The sequence below is a fragment of the Sarcophilus harrisii genome, chromosome 1 (assembly GCF_902635505.1).
Source record: "Sarcophilus harrisii chromosome 1, mSarHar1.11, whole genome shotgun sequence".
Taxonomy (NCBI): domain Eukaryota; kingdom Metazoa; phylum Chordata; class Mammalia; order Dasyuromorphia; family Dasyuridae; genus Sarcophilus; species Sarcophilus harrisii.
In genome coordinates, this window is record NC_045426.1 from 63,728,609 (window position 1) to 63,752,566 (window position 23,958).

Consider the following 23,958-nt stretch of genomic DNA (forward strand, 5'->3'; position numbering starts at 1 on the left):
TGGAGAATGCTAAGTAGACCATTTTGGCTAGAGAGTAGTTATTAAATATGGAAAATGTAAAAAGAGTCATCTACATTGCACTATTCGTGCAGCTGGTTTATTGTCAGAACTTTTTCTGGCTTATAACTTGAGCAGTTTCTCTAAACCAGCCTATTTCTACTCCCATTAACTTTCTGGGTTTCCAGGACGTTAAAACGTTGTTGAGGAACAATTACGATGTTCTATTCTATGACTAAAGGATTAGAGAAAAAATAGTCTATTCATGTTGGGGACTTGTGATATTCTGGTCTTCATGATCCCTTTGGGGCATGGGAATATTCTGTTATAAATGCTTAAGAGTTATTTACCCATACCTAAAGAATTATTGTCTGAGTGGGTGTGACCATTGTTCTTAATCTGAGGTCCATAAATTTATTTTAATATTCCGAGAATTGTATATTCACTATGTTTGACTTCCTTTGAAACTTTTCCCTTTTTATTGTATGCATTTAAATCAAGATTCTAAGAAAGGTTCTTAGGCTTCACCAGGATGTTGTGAGAATCTGAAGCTCTATGAAGGTTTAAACCTGGTCTTCTTAATTCCAGATGGAGATTGCTCTTTTCTCACCTTAAGGTTTGACTAATTATTGGCACAAACTGGCCCTGTCTCAGGTGGACTGGACAGTCTTGTCTGACTTCCCAAACAGAAGCCTTGATTCTACAAGGTTACTCATGATATTGAAAGGCTCCCAGAAGTGAGTGTTAGAGAACCAGAAAACAACCACAGTAGTTGTCTCAGATCTAACTAAAGTCACTGTAGAAAAATATATGAAACTTTGAAGGCCCCAAAGTCCTATCTTAAGCATCACTTGGAAGCAGTGATACAGTCCTTAAACAGTACCTGAAATGTGTCCGTCTTTCTCCTGTGTCTGCATGTGTGTGTGTGTTCGTGTATATGTGTATGTATATATGCAGCTGTGTGCATAGATTTGTGAAGAAACGACCTCAAAATTCCTGAGCCAGTGAAAGTTTTTGCTTCCTACCACCAGACTTGTTTCATGAGCCAGGCCAAAGTGATTTCACTGCATCTTGCCTAGAAAAATCAGCTACATGCTGAGCAGCCCCTACCTCATTAAATATAACTGCCATTGGATCATGTGGACAGTTTTTCCAATAACTCAGGGAGAGTTTAGATACCTCCCTGAGAGTCAAAATCACTAGATTTTCCAGTCTAACCGAGATCATAACCTCTGAGAGATCATATTAAATCTTTTGGATCCCACATCAGGACTTTCTTTGGAATCCTAGCATTTTCTGAGAATGTTAGTGAATCAGATGGCCTGTGGAAGAAGAGGAATATCAGTATGTGTTTCTTATATAGTTGAGGCAGGGAAGTGTCTCTTTTTCTTTCCCCCAGGCTATTCAATTGTGCAATCAGCAAGGTTCTGTTAACTTTGGATCTATGAGCCTGTTATCAATCCCTTACATTTACTACCATCATCCCTATTACCTCCTCCTCCCCCACTCACTGGTACCCTCAAGGAGTCCTTGAAACCATATTATATGGAGAGAGGTAACCCTGAATTTAAGAGGATATCTCCTCTTGAATCTCATTTCATGTCAAGACTTAATTTCCAAGGGTGTATGGAGCCCGTCTAGAGATACCAGAAAGAATGCCCATGTATCAACAAATCACAGGGGTCAGATGTCAGGTTATTGAAAAAAAAGGGAGAAGCCTGATGGCCGAGAATGTGATGGTTTGGAGGAAGCCAAACTTTGCAGTACTGTAGAAGAAAAGAGATGTATTTTCATTTTCCTCTTCCATTCTAATTTGCCATTTTTCTAGGATCATAAAGAAATTGATGTTTTTTTGACTATATAAAAACTAATCTTTTCTTGTACCTGTTTTAGGTTTTTATTTTGATGTGATGGAAATTACTCCAGAGACCACTGGGCGTCACAGGTTTAATGCAGACAATCAGAAGGTACAGACCAGTGTTTATAATTTTCCTAACATCACTTACCCTAAATCATTCTTAACACTATTATGTGCTTGATTTTGATTGAATTATCTATTAAGCTCTGCTGCTTCAACAGGCTTCCAGGCCTCTGCAAACCATTTTCTGTAATTTTAAGTTTTTTGTTTTTTTCTAAGCAAAAATTCTATATAATCAGATATAATGTAGCATGTTTAAATATCAAATACATAGATATTGACCAATAGATGATAGAGGTAGAAAATGGAGGATGGATATATATTACAGATAGATGATTAGATAGAAAATAATAGATATTGATAGATTTAGGATAGATATAGCTAGGTAATGGATAGATAATAGATTGTAGATATAGAGACTAGTCAATGATAGATATAACTAGAAAATAGACACATAATAGATGATATAGTGAGAGAATAAATGGATATATATATATTATATATATATATAGTTAGGTGATACATATAGATAGAATAGACATAATACAGAAGATAGATCAATGATAAATATAGATGAACAAAAGATAGATGATGTAGATAGAGGATAGATAGGAGATACATGATAAATCCGTATAGCGTATATCCATATAGGTAAATAGGTGGAGGATAAATAGATGGATAGAAAGATAGAAAGATGGATAGATAGTTGGATAGATAATACTTTTATTAAGCCCTTAATAGTTGTTAGTACTCTGCAAGTTCTGGGCATACATATGAGCAAGAAAAGTCTCTACTCTCAAGGAGCTGTCATATAATGGGGGAAGACAACACATAAAAGAATATTGGAAAGGTGGAGAGACAATGGCATGAAGGCTTGGGCCCTGCTGAAGTAAGGCAAAAGCTCACATACTAGGGTTGAGTCCAGGATTGTGGTAGAAAGGAAAGGAAGAGAATGAGCCGACACCAAACATCATGGTAAGGAAGCAATAGGGAATATTGTCTTAATTTGAATTATAAAGCAAATTATAATTTTCTCTGAATCAATTCAGGACTCAGCACAATGCTAGGCACTTAGTAAGTAACTAGGCACTTTCCAAATTAAATTGGATTTTCATAGTCAAAGATGCCTGACTTTTAAGAAGTGGTATATAAGCTTTCTTAGGAATGCATAACCAGAAAAAAGAGAGAGGCTTTTCATGCAGTGGGAGTGAGACCTAAGACATTCACAGCCAAAATGCCTGCTTTGGTATCTACAATATTCTCCAAAAGAACTCTGGAGGACGATGTAGGATAATGGGTGGATCCTTTATGGAGGATTTATAGGAAGATATTGAAAGTCAAGATGTGGATGGATTATAGTCTCCACCAATAGAGGAAGCACTCTTTAAATCAGAGATCATCACACTGTCACTGACATAAAAAGCTATGAAAAAGACAGTATGTACCCAGGGATTTGACAGATGTTTATGTGCCTAATAAATACGAAATGTTAGTACCGAATATGTACTAAATATAACGATTTGCTTATATTAGATTTCATACTTTAAGTTATTTTTATAATCCTTAATTATCAAATTAAAAAAAGCTATATTTGAAAGTAAATTGGACTAATTCAATTTTCTCCTCAAGGACAGACATTAGATTTGGTTATCACTGTTCATAATGAAAAGATAGACATTTGTGTGTAAATTTGCTCATTTGTCAGATTTTTGTCCTCTAATTTTTTTACAAAGATGTTATTTCTGAGACAACTTTTAGAGTAATTGTTGGGGCTAGAGGATAAACATTAGAAAATTTTCATTTGGCAATAGAAATTGTTTCTTATGTACCAGTTTGGAGGGTTTGCCATAAATTTGGGTTATATACTACTGTTTAATACCCCCCCCCAAAAAAAATTTGTGTGTGTGTGTGTGTGTGTGTGTGTGTGTGAGAGAGAGAGAGAGAGAGAGACAGAGAGACAGAGACAGAGAGACAGAAAGAGACAGAGACAGAGACAAACAGAAAGAGAAAGGGAGAGAGAGAGAGAGAGAGACAGAGAGAGAGAGAGACAGACAGAGAGACAGAGAGAGAGAGAGAGAAGAAGGGAAAGGAGGAAGGGGAGAATGGAGGGAAAGGTGGATGGGTGTGTCTGGCTAAGTTGTGAACTTGGGTGGCAATTATGGACTGCAGAACTATATTTACTGTGTTACTTTTGTTTTTAAAAATTCAAATCAACTTAAAGGTAGGAGAAACTTTATTTCTTTTATTTCTATTCTAATACAGGTAGCAAATTTTCCTAAAAAGATAGAGATTCGGGCTCTGATTGAAGGACAGTTCATGGCCAAAAGGATTCATGCTGAAAAGCTGGGCTATAGAGTTGGTAAGTATGAGTGTGGAAGATTCAGGAGACTGCTCATAACATAACAAAGTAGCCTATGAAACAACAATTTGACTTTTTTGAGTAGAAAACAAAAGAAATTGTTTCTTTTGTAGACATAATAAGAAAAACCCATTGGCCAGAGTCTTCATAAGCTGGGCCATCTTCCGAACTTATGGAGTTTACATTTTGGTGGTAGGGATGGGAGTAAAGTACAACATATGCACAAATATGTATCATACAAAATAGATTGATAAGGGGGAAAATAATAACAATTTTGGAGTGGAGTGTGAAGGATCATGGAAGACTTCATGGAGAAAATTGTACCTATGTTAAGACTTGAAAGAGAGAAGAATTCAGTGAGGTGGGGATGAATAGGTGCCACATATATAAGTTAGAAGAAAATACTTGTTCAATTGCATGGAAGTGGGAGATGGAAATCAAGATCAGAAAAAAGTTTGGAGTCTAGTTTATCTGGAGCACAAGTACATGAAAAAGAGTGCCATGAAATAAGATCATATTTTTGATAACAAGGATACTTATGATCAAAAGCAACCTAAGATTTCATGTGTTTATTGTTTTAAATGACTTTGTTTTTCCATATGCATGTAGCTGACAAGTCAGCAGAGAAAAAGAGCCAGGTTACTCCAGAATTCTTGTATTCCAGGCTGATAAGAAATTGTATTAACTTTAGCTAAACAAAAACTAATTATGTTATATCACCATCATCCCCAGTTTTGGAAATATTTCTTCTCTGGAATAATTGAATCTTGCTGATACTCTTAGAAGGTTAAAAACTAGTTTTTTTTCCTTTTAATTTGAAGGATGAAATTTAATGCAATGGCTATAAATATCTGTGAAAGAACCTGTTATTATGGAATATACAGGTGCAATTTCACTAATCTAAAGCATGATGTGGGAGATAGGAAGATTGATCTTGAGGTGAGAGTTCTGGGTTTAAATCACATTCTAAATACTTGCTAGCTATAAAAGGCTAGAGAAATATAATTAATGATTTTAGTTTTGGTTAATTGTGCTATTTTCTTATGATAATATCTTTTAAGTGGAATAAAGAATAGAAAAAATTTTAGAAACTAAGAAATGCATAAAATATATGTATAATATTATATAATACAAATATCTTTTTTTCTTTTAATGCCATAATAATTCAGACTTCTCTGGTATGAAGAGAGGACCAAAAAATTTTATGTGGATTTTCCAGATTGCAGGAGCACTGCGGTTTTAGGTGTTCATATTAATCTTCAGAAATGAGCTTTAAAAATAGAACAATTTTCAATCATTTAAAACTTAAGATTTTGGATTTTGAGCCAAAGTGTAAAGAATCCATTTTGAACCCCTGAGAGTACAAGGGACAGTTATCAAACAAATCTATGTTTTAAAAGCATCCCAAAATATATCTCTGTGATTTCTGAAAAGCCTTAACAGGTAGAAAATGGCAACTTACCCTAGCAATCTCCAAGAACACATTCCTCATTGAAAATTGTCACCACATGCTAGTCTCTTTGGGTTTGATGATTTCGGGCTTTAGATTAAATCAGGGGCTAGTGTTGCTCCAGGTGCATTTGGGCCAATTTGTAGGTCCCAGACTGGACAATGATCAGTAGTAAACAGTGCTCAGCAAGCATCTTAAGTGCTGGTTAAACTGATTTTTGTGAAAAGCAAGCCATTTGGAAAAAGGAGAAAATTAAATCAACCGTTAGTATCAAAGCATACCATTTCAAAGATTTTTTTCCACAGTAAATTGATGGGGTTTTCAAAATTGATTAGTCAATTGACAAAGCCTAACTAGAGTTGGCTTAAATCCTGGGATTCCTTGTGTTCTGATACAATGCTGAACCAAAAAATCAGGTCATTCAGAAAAGGTTTGGCATGGTCTCCAATGGATTTTTTTTTTTGTAACATGTGTCAATGATCTATTTAATCTTTTCTGTAAACACAGATAATGCCTCAGGCCACCGTGCATCAATATTCTGAAAAACAGCAGTTCAAGCCAGTTAAACAAGTAGTAATTAAGCACCTACCATGTTCAGCATGAATAACTACTTGTCCTCAAGGAGTATACAGTTATCTCTTCCATATTGGTGCTGGCTAGGGTCACTGGGCCCCTGCAATCTGGAAAATCCATGTAAATTTTTGGTCCTCTCTTAGAACCAGAGAGATAGTCTGAATTATTAAGTTGTTAAAAATAAAATATATTGATATTATACATCTATGTGATATATTTGGAGTTTCTAACTTTTTCTATGTTATTTGCTGACCTTTACATATAATCTATGGCTTTCACAAGATGTTCCCCAAATTTCCATTTAATTTCTTATACCAATCTGTGATATATCAAAACCATAATGGGGAAAGTTATGGTATGAAAGGGATAATTGTACGTTCTACCAAGGGGAAAACTATATATACATAGATAATAAGTAAATATAGAATCGAGAGCCTGGATTCTGGTTTGTTTTGATCATTTGCCTTCTCAGCCATGTGAAGAGTTCATCTAGTTGGTGCCAAGTACTCCTCTTAGAGGGCACATTAAGAACATGAAATGCCACACAAATATTTAATAATAATAAAGAATTTATCAGTTTCGCTAATGGAAAAAAATCTTCTTGGTTTATTTCTCTACCAGTTGAAAATAAATGTGGGCATTCCAAGTAATATAGCCCTTTATCCTATTTATAGTCTTTTTTTTTTAAGTTTTATTGATAGCTTTAGTTTTTATGTCACATTCATTTCTGGTTACCAACCAATTCCTCCCACCTACTATCTGGAATAGAACCCTCCCTTGTAACAATAAAAAAGCAATTCAGCAAAAACAACCTATATAGTGACTCTCTTGATGTATGCGACACTATCCTCAGAGTGCCCCTCCTCTCTATTGAGGAGAGAGAAATGTATTTTATTACATGCTTTTCCTGCTCTTGTGCACAGTCTTGAAATGTTTTCATGGCTGTGAATTTCCATGCATTGTAAACACCCAAGGTCATTTTGCTCCTTTTGTTGGAACATAAGGAACATAACAGCTCTTCTGCTTGGTGTCTGTGGCTCACAGTAGTCCCAGTTCACATTGGACTCATCCAAGCCCTACAGCAGGTGGGTTTTCTCTTCCATTGTGCATCTCTATTGAAGTACTAGTTTTATGTTTTGGGATGAATTGATCTGCCATTGCAAACAACCCATCCATTTAGCACAACATCTGGTTTCTTTGTACCCTCAGCAAATTTGGTAGCATACTCTCTGCCTTTATCTAAGTCATTGATGAAAACATTAAACAAGTTTAGGTCCCTGGGGCACTCCTGGGGGACCTCCTAAATACTTTGTTTGTTTCTAAATCCATCAGACCATAGTATATCCATATCTCTCCATCTTCTCCACAAATATAAAATTAGATGTTTTATTGAAAGATTTGCTTAAGTCTAGGTAACCTATAGTCACATGATAACATTCCTCTCATTTATTAGTCTAGAGCTGTTTTTGATGAAGCAACATAATCAGTTTCCCCTTTTCGATGTCCACTAACCATCTCTTCCAGGATGTACTCTAGAATTTCCCCAGGAATCAAGGTGAAACTCACTGAGTTCTAGATTGTAAGCTGTTCTCTTTCCTTTTATTGAAAATCAGGATATTTGCCCTTTGCTGATCTTCTGTTTTCCGTGATCTTTCAGATATCATCTACGGCAGTTCTTCAATCTCATCAGCCAGTAGTTATTTCATGTAGTTCACTCAGGCCAAGTGACTTGAATTCATCAAGGGCAGTGAGATTCTTTCTTACTAGCATCTTCCTTATCTTGTCTATCAGCTTCCAGTTAATCATTTTTGTTTCACCATTTCTAAAGTTATTCCTCTTTACAAAAAAAAAACCTGGTTTTTCATTGTTTAAAAAAATTGTTCTATACTTTAACATATTTAACATGTATGAAACTACCTGCCATCTAGAGGGAGGGGGTGAAGAGAAGGAGGGGGAAAGTTGGAACAGAAGTTTTTGCAAAGGTCAATGTTGGAAAATTTCCCATGTATATGTTTTGTCAATAAAAAGATATTTTTAAAAATTGTTCTATGGAGAGGGCAAGGAAGGAACAGTGGAAGGGAAAAATAACAAATGCTTGTAAAAAACCTTAAAAAAAAATTTAAGAAATTCTGCTGTCTGTCTCTTGTCAGTTACACTCATCTTATCTATTTAGGCTAAGGTCCTATTCCTTCTTTGGTCCTCCCTTTTCTCCCAATATGACTTAATTAAGCCCCTTTCATTGTACTTAGTCCCCCTTGATAGTCTTAGCTTGTTCTTTAGTATTCCTGACATTTTCATAGGACAATACCATACTCTTATATTCACCTTCTGTTTTCTGGCACCATTTACATTTTCTATATATTTCTTTTTAATAATTTAAGTTGGTAGGTGTATTCCATGAGCATTCACATCAGTCTCTTAGACAAATCCTACTTTTCTTTCTCCTTGGAACTTTTCCCTTTGTGTTTTCAGAATTTCATTCTTGAGCATGTCCAGTCTCTCTTGGGCTGATTTTTCCTGAATCTTTTTACTCTAATGGGATCCTTCTTATCATTCCTCTTAACTCTTTGAAATTTGCTTGCCTACGTCTAGGATACATGACAGAATTTCAATAGATTTCTTCTCTTTTTCTATCACAAATTTTAGCATGAAGTGGTCACTTTTCACTAGCAAGTCCTTTATATGTACTCCAACAAGCAATTTCTCCCTGTAGGGAGAATCCAATTTGTAATAGAATTTCCTACTCATAAGTTTCCCCATCTTTTGAAGGTAGGTCCAGAACTAATTATCTTCTTTTGCTTTTGGCAAAGGGGGAGATGAGAGAGAGAGAAAGAGAGACAGAGAGACAGACAGAGAGAGAGAGAGAGAGAGACAGAGAGAGAGAGAGAGACAGAGAGAGAGAGAGAGACAGAGAGAGACAGAGACAGAGAGAGAGAGAGAGAGAGAGAGAGAGAGAGAGAGAGAGAGAGAGAGAGAGGGAGAGAGAGAGAGAGAGAGAGAGAGAGAGAGAGAGAGAGAGAGAGAGAGAGAGAGAGACAGGGAGAGGGAGAGGGAGGGAGAGACAGAGAGGGAGGGAGAGAGGAATAAAGGAATGTGTGTGTGTGTGTATTTTATCAGATATCTGGATAATTTAAATCTATCATTACTATCTCATATCTGTCAGGATTGTATTCTATTTTCAAAGCTTTTCCTATATTTCCTTTTTTCTGTCTAGATGGTCTGTAATTTATTCCAGTGACAAAATCCCTTCTTTTTTCCTTTTTTTCTCCCAACCTCACCAAAACAGTCTGCTTCATACTTTTTGCCTTTGGTTCCTCGACTTCTTCATATGAATATACTTTTTTTTTGAGAGGCAATTAGGGTTAAGTATATTGCCTGGGGCCACACACCTAGTGAATGTTAAGTGTCTGAGGCTGGATTTGAACTTAGGTGCTCCATATGGGGTTGATGCTCTGTCCACTGTGCCATCTTAGCTACCCATGAATTTACCTTTTTAATAAACAAAACTATCTCTGCTCCCTTTACCTTTCCTGTTTCTTTTGAGTAAGGTGTTTCTATCTAGAACCATGATCCATTCCACATTGGACCTAAGTCAGGAAAATCTTTTTGCAACAGACATTTGCTAACTATGTGATCCTGAGCAAATCACTTAACTGTCTGTCTCAGTCTCCTCAACTTAGAAAGAGGGTAATAATAGCACCTAAATTTCAAGGTTGTTATCAGGATCAAAAGAGAGAATATCTGTTAAATTGTTTAGCACAGTACTTGGATATAATAGCTAAAAAATGCTTGTTAAGAACTGAGATTTGAACTCGGGTACTCAATTCCAAATTCAGTTTTCTTCCCCATACATCAGATTATCTCAAGATTGTTCTGCAGATTTCAAGAAAATAAAAATGTAGAAGAATAAGACGTATCTCCAATATCTTATAATAGATAGAAGTTTTGGTTTCAAATTTAAAATATTTTATGAAGATACCAAAGTTAAAATCATTCACTTTACCAGGACATTTCTAATAATCTTTATGACTTAAAAACTACTTGCTGTAATTTTAGTGCCCTATGTGTGGTATAAGTACATAATGTAATTTTTTTGTTACTAATAAAATAATTAAAACATTTTTTAAAATGCTTGTTAAATGTACTCTCTTGTGTTAGTATTCCTCCAGTTGTATTGGGACCTCTTGCTTTTTGGCCTTTTGTGTCTAGGCATGGCAAACCTGGGTTTTACTACTGGTTCTTTTATTGAATTTTGGCTTCCTGTGAATTTCTTGGTGCATCATTTGCTAGGTCAGGAAGAAATTTGATGGGCTTATTTTTTGATATTGCAAAGACAGCCTTAATACCAGGGTTTGGTTGTATAGTGCTTTACAGATCTCACTGCTCTGCTTTCCAGACCTAAGCCTGGCTATAATCAGTCTCTGATTATGCAAAAGGCTCTATCATTTGGGCATTGCCTTAAGTAACTCGGACTACATAGTAGGAGCTGAAGAGATGATCATTGACTAAAAAGAGCTGAGTTTTCAAGTTGTGCTCTTGCTACCAGCACTGTGTGGTTCAGTACTCCTTTTGGACATTGACTGGAGCCATCCCATCAATGTAAGCCTCCCCTTATGGCTACTGGGTGCCAGACCAGCTGTGTAAAGGGTGACTTCTGCTCCTTAGGTTTCTCCAGGGCATGAAGAAAAATTATGTCGTGCAGTTCCCCAGGCATATGTTGGAGAATAACGTGCATTATCTTTGCATGCACGGCATTCTCAGTGTGAACTGGATTAGTCTGTTTTATTGCAATTCACATTGCAGAAGGGGGTCATGTATCTTGAAAAGCACTACTGGGTTTTCCATTTCTGGCAGCAGAGAGGTTTAGGGTGCAATTCCTTGACTGCCTACAGATTAAGTGGATGATTCTTCCCCACCCCCAAGAGGGATTTAAATTTTTCAAAGAAAATCAATACTAAAATGTTGTGCTGACTACAAGCTGGGCTCTCAGCATGTGTTGCTAAGGGTATGGATGTTGTTTAAACACTACATGAGAACCTACTCTGTGTCTGATGGTTTTGCTCTGGTAAATAAATAAGAATTTGTATTTTAAGATACGGAACTTTATGAAATAGACATGTAAGTTGTAGGTAAAGAAAAATTCAGGAAAATGAATCTTTTTTATTTGTTTGATTATTGTTGTAGAAGGATATAATCATAATAATTTCTGTCATTTAGATAGTACTTTATGAGTATGATCTTATTTAATCTTCATAACAACCCTGAGAGATAAATGCTGTTGTTATCCCTATTTTACTGATGAAAAATAGAGTTGTTATGGTTGTTCAGTCATTTCTGACTTTTAAGGTTTTCTTGGCAAAGATATTGGAGGGGTTTGCCATTTCTTTCTCCATCTTATATCACAGATGAGGAAATTGAGGCAAATGAGATAAAGTGATTACTTCAGAATCAAACAGCTTTTAAGTGTCTGAAGCCAGATTTGAACTCATGAAGATGAGTCTTCTGATTCCAAGCTCTATCCACTGAGTCATCAAACTGCCACATGAGGGAAAGGAACAGAGGTAGCTCAAATCATATTGCTAGTAAATGTTTGAGGCAGGATTTGAACTCAATTCCTCCCTATTTCCAAGTGCAATACTTTATTCCCTACACCACCTAAGAGCTCTGGTTCTTCAGAAAAAAAAGAATCTTTTAATATCCCCAGATATATTTGTGACTGTTATATGAAAGTCCTGTGGAGGATAAAAGGATGAGGAAGACACGATCTGGTTCTTAGTTAATTTACAATTTAGTACCATGTCATATGCTCTGAGGTCCTTATTCCTTTGTCTCTCATTTTTAGTGCCTGACATAATGCTCCATGCTTGATATTTACAATAAAACAGCTGATATAAAATATCCTTCCTCTTCCAAGTCTATGACCCAGTATCCTATAAGTATAGATAGAATCAAGAGACAGAGGGCTCAAGTTTAGGGAGTACATATGGCAAAGGGGCCGTTGACCTTCTGGTTGCTGGAAGTCCTATCTTTTTCTTTGAGGAGTTCAAGAAGATGCACTTGGGAATGGTGCGTATTTGTCAGGAATCTTAAGAGATCTCTAGATCTGTGCCCAGTCTATTTTTGGTTGCTGATATCAACATTGTCTCCAACTGCTGCTATCCTTGAGGAAGGATGCTTGAACATTAATAATAAGAAGGTGTGCTGACCTCCAAAGTTGATATGGTCCTGGTCTTAGCTACAACACTCTCTCCTGGTTCACTGCTCTCTGGATTTCACATCCCTTGAATAATCTCCGTTCTCAACTGACTTAATATTTTATAGGTGAATCCTAAAGCATGACCCCAAGATTCCTTTGACTATCCAAACACTCCTCCTATTCAATTTCTCTTTAGTTTATGTAATGGCTCACCAAGGCTTTTCTATACCTTGTTGGAATGGTTTTGATCGATTTGATTTAATCAAGACAAATTTCCTCCTGGTGAAGGCACCAGTGCTAGCATTTCCTCACTTTCTATAAGTAGGGTGACATGATTAGATCAATTTACTCAATCAACCCCACCCTTACATTATTCTCAATTTTCTCCTGCCCATAGAAAATGTACTAGAGTATGTTTAGCAAAGTCCGTAGTCCCAAATCCAGAGACTATTTCAGTGACTTGGAGAGATTTGTTTTTATCCTTTTTGAATGCTTTCCCTCAGTGCTTTGTACTAAGGAGCTTCCCTGTAAGGCATAGTGAATGAACAAATTTAGTCATTAATATTCTTCCATATTTTCAACTACTTGATGATACAATTAAGGAAATTAATATCATTTTATAAAATTCGAATAAACAACTCTCTTATTGCTTGCAAAAGGATTTCCGAAGCTGTTCTAAAGTATTCCAATATAGGAAAAAAGGAAAAAGAAGAAAACAAAAAGAAAATCAAGCCTGTTTGAAAATCTTGTCTTTTATAGAATTCTTTGAGCATCTTGTTGGGATTTAGGATCTATGGTTGACTGTAAGTGACCCCCTTAATCAAACCTTTTGGCTGGATGCTTATATAGTAACATTGTCCACAGCCTCCAGGGAGGTTGATTTCCTTGTCTACTCCCTGCAACTTGGAGCAACTATGAGCTCATTCAGGTACAAAGTGCTACAACAAAATTGTAGAAATAGCAGAAACTTTGTGACTACTGAGAGTTGTCTCACCTAAGGAGTGGGAATTGGAAGGGAGGATGTTTCCTTTCTACACTTTACTGCCCTTTCCCTTCTTAAGATCAGCCTCCTCTAGTTTACCAAGCTTGCATTGGAAGGATTTCCCTAATTCCTGAAAAAAAATTGATGCTCAAAGAGATCTAAATTCAGCAACTCAAATAATTGAGCCGCCATCTTTTTCTTTAACAGTAAATGCATTTCTGGGTGTTGACAGTGTCTGATGGAGCTAAATTGCAATTTCACATGTTGCCATCTTGAAAGTTCCTTGATTTTGATGCTCTGAATATGGGAAATGCATTCATTTACCAGAGAAAGTAAGCACCTAGAAGCTTGGGGTGATTTTACTTTTGTAATTCCAGTGCCTAATATATTATAGTCTCTTTAAAAAAAGGCTCGTTGTATATACAATTTATTTTTTTTTTAAAGTGTGCTTGTTGAATCCATTTAGAACGAGGGAAACCTGGAGCTACAAATTAAATTAATGGAAATTTATCATCACAACAAAGACTTAGGCCAGAGTTTATTAACAGGATAATGCCCAAGGGGCAGAATTAGGAGAGGTTGTTGTATTTATTTTCTAACATAACTCCAATGAATCATGGAGATTTTTAAAGATGAAAGAGACTCTAGAAAGCCATCTTGTCTACTGCTCTCATTTTCATATGAGGAAACAGGTGCAGAGAGGTTAAACAATTTATTCTAAGTCATAGAGGTTGACTCCAAAGTCGACACATTTTACATCAAGGGGGTTGCAAATTATCACGGACTGGGAGCAGAGATAGTTTCCTAGTAAACTATGTGGAAACAACTAAATCATATCCACATAGTATCCTGACAGCATTGTAAAATAGATCTAATGAACTCACCTGGAGTCAGGAAGATCTGCATCCCAGTCCAGTCACATATTGGCTGTGGGATCCCCGACAAGACATTTAATCTCACGTGCATATTCTAAGACTCTAACTTACAGAATAGCTGTTCATCTACATTGGTAGAGTGGGAGTTTCATAGTGAGTACCCAGAATAGATGAAACCACAGGTCTGGACCTTAAGGAAGACAGTGATCTTATTTCATGAAATTGTCTGCAGGTAGGAGAGTTCCTTGGCTGAAATAGCCGGGTTGTTTTTGTTTTTGTTTTTGTTTTTTTCCTCTCCACATCCTTGTCTCCCCTCCCTATCTTGTTCTCTTACCTGTGCTGGAGAAACTAAACAAGAAGACAATGGGGAAAAAGGTTTAATAAAAAAAATATAGAAGATGCATTGTCAGCCTCTTTCCTGACATGTTGATAAAATGCTGTCACTGACTGAACAATCGCATTTCCTGCATAACCAGCAGAAGTCAAAGTATTTACAGCATGTGATTTCTGCATTTAGACAATGGACAATTTTCTGTGACTGAGTTTGAATGGAATTCAGATATTTATTTACCCCGACATGTGGATGCTCACTTCAATTCAAGATTTTTATCCCCTTCTCTTTGCAAAAGAGGCAACATGGTGTAATGGTAAGGATTCTGGGCTTATAGTCAGGAAAACCTGTGTTCACATCCCAGCGCTGACATTTATTATATATGTGAGCCTAGTTAATTCAACCTCTCAGGATCTTAAACTGACTTCTTTTGGTGGAGGGAGTTTACATACCAGAAGTTCTATAATGTGGTAAAATTATAGATCATTGAATTATTCACATATTGTGTTATAAGACACTGAAGTTACACATACACACACACACACATCTGTGATTTCATTGGCTAACGAGCTCCCTCCAACAATGCATATTATAACCTATTAATTTCTTTTCATCTTCTGCAACTCTTATCCATGCATTCTTCAAAGTCTGCCATAGGGAGGTCTGCTTATATTGGAGGAATTGGGGTTATAAAAACAAAAATGAAATAGTCTCCTCCTTCAAGGAGTTTATATTCTAGGGAAAGCAATATTATCTATCTATCTAAAGTAATTTTAAGAGGGAGAAAGCACCATTTCCTGAGGGGAGGGATTAAGAAAGGCCTCATGCTGCTGGCCTTTGCTGATGGAGGCTTAAACTAGAATGGAGTCTATGTATTTGTATAAAAGAAGATGGATATGAGAATTGTAGATTAACAAGCTTGATAGCAGATGGATGTAGAGAATTAGGACTTGGCAAGAGCCACTGAGGACACCAGGATTTTTAACTTTAATAGTTGGAAAAATGCTGATAAGCTCAACAGAAATGAGGACATTAGGTGAGTGAGTAGATTTGGGGCACATAAAATTCCAAAAGACCATTTTTAGAATTAAAAGAAAATTGTAGCCCACCATTTTGGTCATCATTTAGAATATCTCAAGCTCTATAGGAGGAGCACTATTGTTATTCTTTTAGTTATTTTTCAGATTATCATGAGTAATGTTATTGATTTGATTGATATTAGAATCAAATTCCTCATTTCCAGTGATAGCTGACACTCCATTACAAGAAAAAAAAAGTCCATATATAATTATCAAAATGACAGTACTAGTTTAATAAATAGAATGGCTGATCAGTGGGACGAACCAGGCACACAACCTACAGAAGCAAATAGTCACAGTAGCAGTGATTGACAAATCTAAAGATTCCAATTACTGGAATGAGAACTTAGTATTTAACAAAATATACTGGGAAAACTAGAAAGCAGACTGGCAGAAATTGGGTCTAGACCAATACTTTATACTATATATCAAGATAAACTCCAAATGAATAGATAAATTAAATATAAAAGATGAGATTGTAAACAAATTAGAGAAGCAAGGAGGACATTACCTTTATGATAGATGGATAGGGAAAGACTTCAAAAACAAAGAATAGAGAAGATCAATAAAAATAGACAATTTTGATTATATAAAATTTAATTTTTTTTTGCATACACACAAAATCAATGAGTTAAAGTGAGAAGAGAGACAGGTAAATGGGAACAAATCTTTACAACAATTTACCTTGATAAAGATCTGATATTTAAGATATATTAAAAACATATATAAACATATAAGAATATATAAGAAATATAAGAATTGCTATTACCCAATAAATAAATGATCAAAGGATGTAAGCAGTTAGTTTTTAAAGAAAGAAATCCAAGTTATCAACAACCAACCATATCACTAATAATTAGAGAAATGTGAACTAAAGCACTTCTAAAGTTCTACCTCGTCAAAATATGCAAAGATGACAAAAAAAAAAAAAAAAAAAAAAAAAAGGGCTGTGGGTGAGCGGTGGATGGCTCTTGTCATTCTGGAAAACAATTTGAAACTATGCTCAAAACTTACTGAACTGTGCATGCCCTTTGATTCAGCAGTACTACTACTAGGTCTATACCCCAAAGAAATCAAAGAAAGAAGAAAAGGGCCTCATCTATACAAAAATATATCTCTTCATTGGGAATAGCTAAATAAAAACATTGGAATGCACACTACCTATTTCCTGTCAGACGAACTAAAAGTGCAGAATGAGACACATTTTGGAGCTTTGATATTGAGAGAATTAGCTTCATTTGACTTAATCATTGTAATCTGTTTGAAGGATGTCTCTCTCTGTCTCTGTCTCTTTGTCTTTGTCTCTCTCCTTTTCTCTGTGTGTGTCTTTCTCTGTCCCTCTCTTTCTCTATCTTTCTGTCTGTCTGTCTCTGGCTCTCTGTCTATGTCTCTGTGTCTCTCTGTCTCTGTCTGTCTGTCTGTCTGTCTCTCTCTCTCTCTCTCTCTCTTCCCTTTTCCCCCTCTCTTTCAAATTATGGCAAGTAGGAAGTGGAAAGGAGAGAAAATAAGTGCTTGTTAATAGGAAAATAATAAAGTAAAATAAAAAAACCCAAAATCATTATACTTTTGGCAAAAGTTATACTGCAACAGGAATCAGTGAGCGAAGTTGAGTCTTAAAGGGGGAGAGAAGTCTTTGAGGAACATAATCATTTACACAGCACAGGTGATGTGTATTATTGTCAGCTGCTGCCTGAGCTACAGGAAATTAGCTTTACCCTCTGAGAACCAGGGTTAGCTGTTCCTCTGATGCTGGTGATCTGATTTAGATGTGCATCCTAGCTGAGAGAGATTATTGAAGTGAGGAAATCTATTTCTTTCTTTCTTTCTTTCTTTTTTTTTTTTTTGAGCCAGAGCACCAAATTCTGGTAAATAGAAGAAAGTTAGGAAACACCTTCCAGTATGAGAAATATATTATTGACTTCCTTGAGAGTAAAGCTGTTTCCTGACTATAGAGTGATTCTTATCCATATTTTCAGGCATAGCCTGACCTCCTACCTCCAGTTTCAAACTGGTTGTTAACCTTAGACATAGCCTAATTCCTTTATTAAAATAGTATTTTATTTTTCCAAATACATGTAGTTTTCAACATTCATTTTTGTAAGACTTTGTGTTCTAAATTTTTTTCTCCCTCCCTCCCTTAGCTCTCCTTTCCCCAAGACAGCTAGCAATCTGATATATGTTAACCATAGTTTAACTACTAATCCTAGTCATGGATTGATTCTTTTTTTTTTTTTTAGTAGCTTTTTATTTACAAGTTATATGCATGGGTAATTTTACAGCATTGACAATTGCCAAACCTTTCTTTCCAATTTTTCCCCTCCTTCTCCCTACCTCCTCCCCTAGATGGCAGGTTGACAAATACATGTTAAATATGTTAAAGTATAAATTAAATACAAAATAAGTATACATGCATGGATTAACCCAAACTCCAGATTAATCCCTCCCCTTACGCCTATATTATTTAAATTCTTATTCCGGTAAGTAAATTGACCCTTTTATCCTAAATTGACCATAGATGACCCTCTAAAATTCATATAATCATTAAACAAAGATATGTCATTAGTGGAAAAGGGGATTTGGAGAAAAGAATATGATATGGATGGCTTCATTTAAATGCTTCCTACTTTTTTGGAGACTCAAGAGCGTGATACAATCATCTCAATTTTCTATATGAAGATAATTTATACCAAGAGGTAGCATCTATCATGTACCAGGCACTGTGCTAAGTGCTTTCCAATTATTAACTCATTTGATCCTCACAACAACTCTGCGATGTAAGTGCTATTATTATTATTATTTACAGATGAAGAAACTGAGACAAATAGAGATTAAGTGACTTGTCCAGGGTCACTCATCTAGTAGGTGTCTGGAACAAGATTTGAACTCGGGTCTTCCTGACTCCTGTGTCATTTAGCTGCTCCTATTATAATATTAATGGTTAATATTAATGGTATTATAATAATAATAATAACATAAAGCTTATTAAACCACTTACCAGTACATAGACTTTATATAATGTTTAGATTGATTGGTAGATGGATAGATAGATGTATTTGTAGTTTGTAAATTAACATATGGCCATATATACAATATTTAAGAACAGTGTTTCAAATGCTTTGAAAATATGAATTAATGAATAACATATCTCAAAACAACTGCTATTGGGAAGGTCTTTGGATATAAGGCCAATTATCTCAATTGAATTTGATACTTAAAAAAAGCTCCCTCCATTTTCATGCTGGTCTTTGCCCTTTTTCCTAAAGAATTTTAATGTATATTAATTAATTGCCTGAAGTAATACCAATAAATCTAACAAGGCTTGTCTGAAGCTTAAATGCACAAAGGAAACCATGTTTGTTTCAGAGGAAACACACACACATACTCACACTTCCTGAAAATAGCATTAAGAAAGTTAATATTAATTTAGATGGAACTTAATGAAATCTTTAATGACTTTTTAAAATTGTTTTATTTCACTCCAGATTTTAATTTGGATTAAATCATTACGATTGTTAAATTAGCTAACCACTAAATTAAGAAATGCAAATGAGGCAAACCCCCAATCCATTTTAGATACTGTTTTTATTGATATGTTGTTGGTTAGTGGGGTGGAACAAATACCCATTATAGCTGTTATTCCTAGTACAAGTTCTTGACTCTTCATTAAATGTAGTATATTAGATTAAATACTCTGTTGAGTAAGCAGGGCTAAAAAAACTCCAAATAAATGTAAACTTAGCCACTTACTAAGTGGGTTAAAGTCATAGGCTCTGAATTAGATGATCTAGTCCTACTACACCTGAACAGAAATCTATTCTACAATTTTCCTGAAAGGGATCATCCAGCCTTCATGTGAAGATCTCTGGAATCAGGCAGCTCACTTATGCCTGAGATACTCCATTCCATTTGAAGGACAACTCCAGCTGGGAAATTTTCTTCCTTCATTTGATCATCTATATAGTTATTCCTTCTACCAGCATATAATCCAACTACTCGCCCATGTCTTCTCGACAGTTCTGGTCTGTGTCTGATGCTTTTTTAAAGTTTATTTTTATTTCTGCAATTCTTCTAAACATATTTCCATATTAGTCATGCTGTGCAAGAAAAATCAGATCAAAAGGGAAAAATTTGAAAAAGGAAAAAAAAAGCAAACAAACGAACAACAAAAAAGGTGAAAATACTATGATTTTCCATAGTTCTCTTTTTGCATGTGAATGGCCCTTTCCATCACAAGTCTGTTAGAATTGCCTTGAATCACCTCATTGTTGAAAAGAGCCAAGTCCATCACAGTTGATCATCACATAACCTTGATGAAATTTATTTTAAAAATGCTTTGTTGATGCTCTTTTCTCCTTTTTTCCCCATCAAATCTCTTTTTCCAGTGACTCCAGAAATAGAACTTTTTTTAAACAAATAAGTATGATCAAGTAAAAACCTTCATTGACCACATCTGAAAATGTATACCTTGTTCCACAGTTGCAATTTTTTTAGGGGCAAGAGATATGTTTTACCATCAGCCCTGGGATGTCACTGTTGGTAACTGCACTGATCACAATTCACTAATCACAGTGCTTTTTTTTCCCCTTTATTTTCATGTAAATTATCACCTGATTTTAGTTACTACATTTTGAATGTTTTTATACTTTTCTCCCCAAGGTTCTTTAAATCCTTTGTATTTGTAATTTTTAAACAACATAATAATATTAATTACATTCATTTCCCACAGTTTATATGGCCATTTCCCAATCACTGGGTATTCATTTTCCTTCTAACTGTTCACAACCATAAAAAATACTGCTATAATTACTTTTGTACATATGGGACCTTTTACCTTCTGACCTGTTTGGGGCACATATCTAGGAGTGCTACCATAAATGATGGCTAGTCTTTACATAGTGCTTTAAGATTTGCAAAATACTTTATAAATACTCACTTGTTCTCACAATAACCCTGAGAGGTAGGTACTATTATTATCCCTGTTTTACAGATTAGGAAACTGATGCTCACAGAACTTAAATGGCTTGACCAGGATCTGACATCTCCTAAGAGTCTGAGAGCAGAATTAAAAACAGATTTTCCTGACTTCAGGTGTAATGCTCTATCTGATGCCTTATCTCATTGTGACATAATAAATATCATAAAATAAAAGATATATACAGGTTAATAATTTTAAAAATATAATTCCAAATCATTTCCTTCTATCTATAATTCATCAATGTGCCTGTTTTTCAACAGCACCTCTGTAATGATGCTCTCTGGCATCTTTTATTCTTACCAATATAATCAATATAAGGTAATATCTCAGGATTGCTTTAACTCATAATATTTCCATATATCTTTCATAGAGAATCTCTCCAATATGCTGGTGGACTTACTCTAAGTGTTTAAAAAATATTTTGTGCATGCCAGAACAACATTCATACTATTTATTTGTTATCTCTTACCAGCTACAACTTTTCTAGTAATGCATATCATGGGCTCTTTTATGTCTCTTCTTGAATGCAAATCATTATCAGTAGTATGATACTACCTTCTTATTTCCTTCATGTTTTTACCCATTACTCTCTGGAGAGCCTGCAATTCTGGTTCTTTGCACATAGTAATGGTCCATGACTTATGGCCATATAGCACCACCAAAAAAGTACCAATGTATTTTATGTATTATAATATCCTTCTGTATAATTATATTAATAATATTAATTTATATAATAATATATTTATTATATTATAATTGTAATTAATATGTTATATTAATATATTAGTATATAGTAAGATAGTTTTAGAGCCATGAGGGGACCTTGGAAATCACTGGCCATCTCCCTATGATGCTGCCTTATCTCCTCCCTCCATAAAGCTGAATACTCCCCTTCAGAACAACTGATAGGTGAACTTACATCTTATCTTGCCTAGAATTAGACCTCTTCATCTCTTCTTGGCTATCTCCACATCAGGACAACTCTACATAGCTCATCCTTTCCTGCATCCTTTTATAAATCATCTTTTCCCTTCAGAATGAAAAGCTTTTTGAGGCTAGAAACTGTGTTATTTGCTTTTATTTGTATCTGTAGAGTTAGACAGTTCCTGGCATGTAATAAACAGTGAAAAAGAATTCTTTCTCTTTTCCCTTCTACTTTTCATCTTTTCTTCTTCACTCCCTTCCTTTCTCCCTCTTCTACCTCTCTCTACCTGCATGTATATATATATGTATGTGTGTGTGTGTGTATGTCTATATTTGTGATCCAGTGAAGTAAAGGCCCATGTAATACAGTTCCACAATTCAGATCAGTGCAAGCATTGTATGATTTCCCAAATATCATTCATCCCAGTTTCCTTTTCATATTCAGTTCTGAGCCCAGATTTTTGTTATCTGCAAAGCCTGTCCAAGTTAGATGTGCTGAATGATGGACTACCTCAAGAGATTATCCATCTCATTGTATGTCATAATCTGAGAAATATACATTTTTCATCCACTTTTGAGTTTCTTCCTATATGGATTGAAAGGCTAAATATACTTGTGATTGATGCAATTAACACATGTCATCCAGAAATAGGAATATATGGAAATACTTTGCTATTTATAGGGAATTCCTCTTCTGCTTTGAATGCTATACAGGGTATCTTCCATGATAATAGTCAACACCTTTGGTAAACATGTGGTGGTTTATATCTGAAATAATAACAAGAAGATCATTGGTCCAATTTATTTCTGTGGTTGCATTTATCAACCACATTTTATGCATTTTGAAGTGATTTTAACAAATGGGCAGGAGACAATTTTTTTTCCAAAGGAGAGCTCTTAAAATTAGAAACTTTGCTCTACAGAGGCTAATGTTTCTTTATAGTCAACAAACAGTAAATGTAATGAAATTTTATGTTCTCTCTACCTTTTAGTCAGTTGTTAGACTGTGAAGATGTGACCTGCTGTGGACAGTGACATACAACCAAAGCTGCCCATTCCCTTCTCACCTTTTCATCCAGCATAATGTCAATATAGTCAATGAACATTCTCTTGGCCTTTTGGTATAAACCAAGTTGTTATGTTTGTTTTTTCCCCTAATACTCGCGTTTCTTTTGTTTTCTTGCTCACTGACTTATAATATTGTTTTGCGACAGCATAGACAGAATTCTTCTAACATTTACTTTATTATCTCTATGTATCACATGATGTATAATTCTTAGCTGTTATTAAGGATAACATTTTATATATGTTCTTATATAAATGAGAAAGGAGGCTTATGGGTTGGTAGTTATTGTGACATCAGTCAGTTTTCTTTCTTATACTGAGCCAAAATGTTCTTCTCCTTAATTTCTACCCAGTGGTTCTAAGTCTGCGTTCTGAAGCCAAGCACAATAGGCTGATTCAGGAGTGCTTAACATAGTGTCCAGGAACTCCTCGAGTTAATTTGTTTCCTTTGTGATCCTAGGTATCTTATTTTTTGTGTCAAAAATATTATTCTAAGAAAGGGTCCTTAGGCTTTTCTATATTACCATTATAAGTGCTTTTGGTGAGTCTACTTGTGATTTCAATATGAGAAATATAAAAAAGATTTGAGAAATCAAATGGTGCACATTTATTAAGCATCTACTGTATGTGCTAGGCATTGGCTTGATGCTAGATGTAAAAAGAAAAAGAAAGAAGAGAGGGAGGGAGGAAGGAAGAAGAAGAGAAGGGGAGGAAGGAAGGAAAGAAAGAAAGAAAAAGAAAGAAAGAAAGAAAGAAAGAAAGAAAGAAAGAAAGAAAGAAAGAAAGAAAGAAAGAAAGAAAGAAAGAAAGAAAGAAAGAAAGAAAGGAAGGAAGGAAGGAAGAAAGGAAGAGAAACAAAGAAAGAAAGAAAGAAAAGAAGGAAGAAAAAGAAAGGAAGGAAGAAAAAGAAAGAAAGGAAGGAAGGAAGAGGGAGGGAGAGAGGGAGGTGGGGAGAGAGGGAAGGATGGAGGGAGGAAGAAAAAAAGAAAGAATGCTCTCAATGAGCTTATAGCCTATGAAGAAAATATATAAATGCATACTGAATGCTATCAGATAAGGAGACAATAAATAAGTACATATATATATATATATATATATATGGCCATATATGGAAGTATCTACAGAATGTAAGGTTAACAAGATCTATAATTTAATTGATATTCAGAGGAACTCTTTAAATGAGGAAATATTCCATCCATGGATATCATCACCTTCTCTGCAGCTTATCATTTTA

General features: G+C 35.2%; 1 protein-coding gene across 3 annotated transcripts in view; it reads left to right on the top strand.

Moving 5' to 3' along the window:
- XYLB (xylulokinase) overlaps positions 1-23,958 on the top strand; it is a 220,534-nt gene that overhangs the window by 107,406 nt on the left and 89,170 nt on the right. For all 3 annotated transcript variants that reach the window (XM_031957004.1, XM_012543706.3, XM_031956996.1), the window contains exons 14-15: positions 1,891-1,964; positions 4,178-4,274. In XM_031957004.1, the coding sequence (XP_031812864.1) occupies positions 1,891-1,964; positions 4,178-4,274 (171 nt within the window). The remainder of the gene's footprint in view (positions 1-1,890; positions 1,965-4,177; positions 4,275-23,958) is intronic.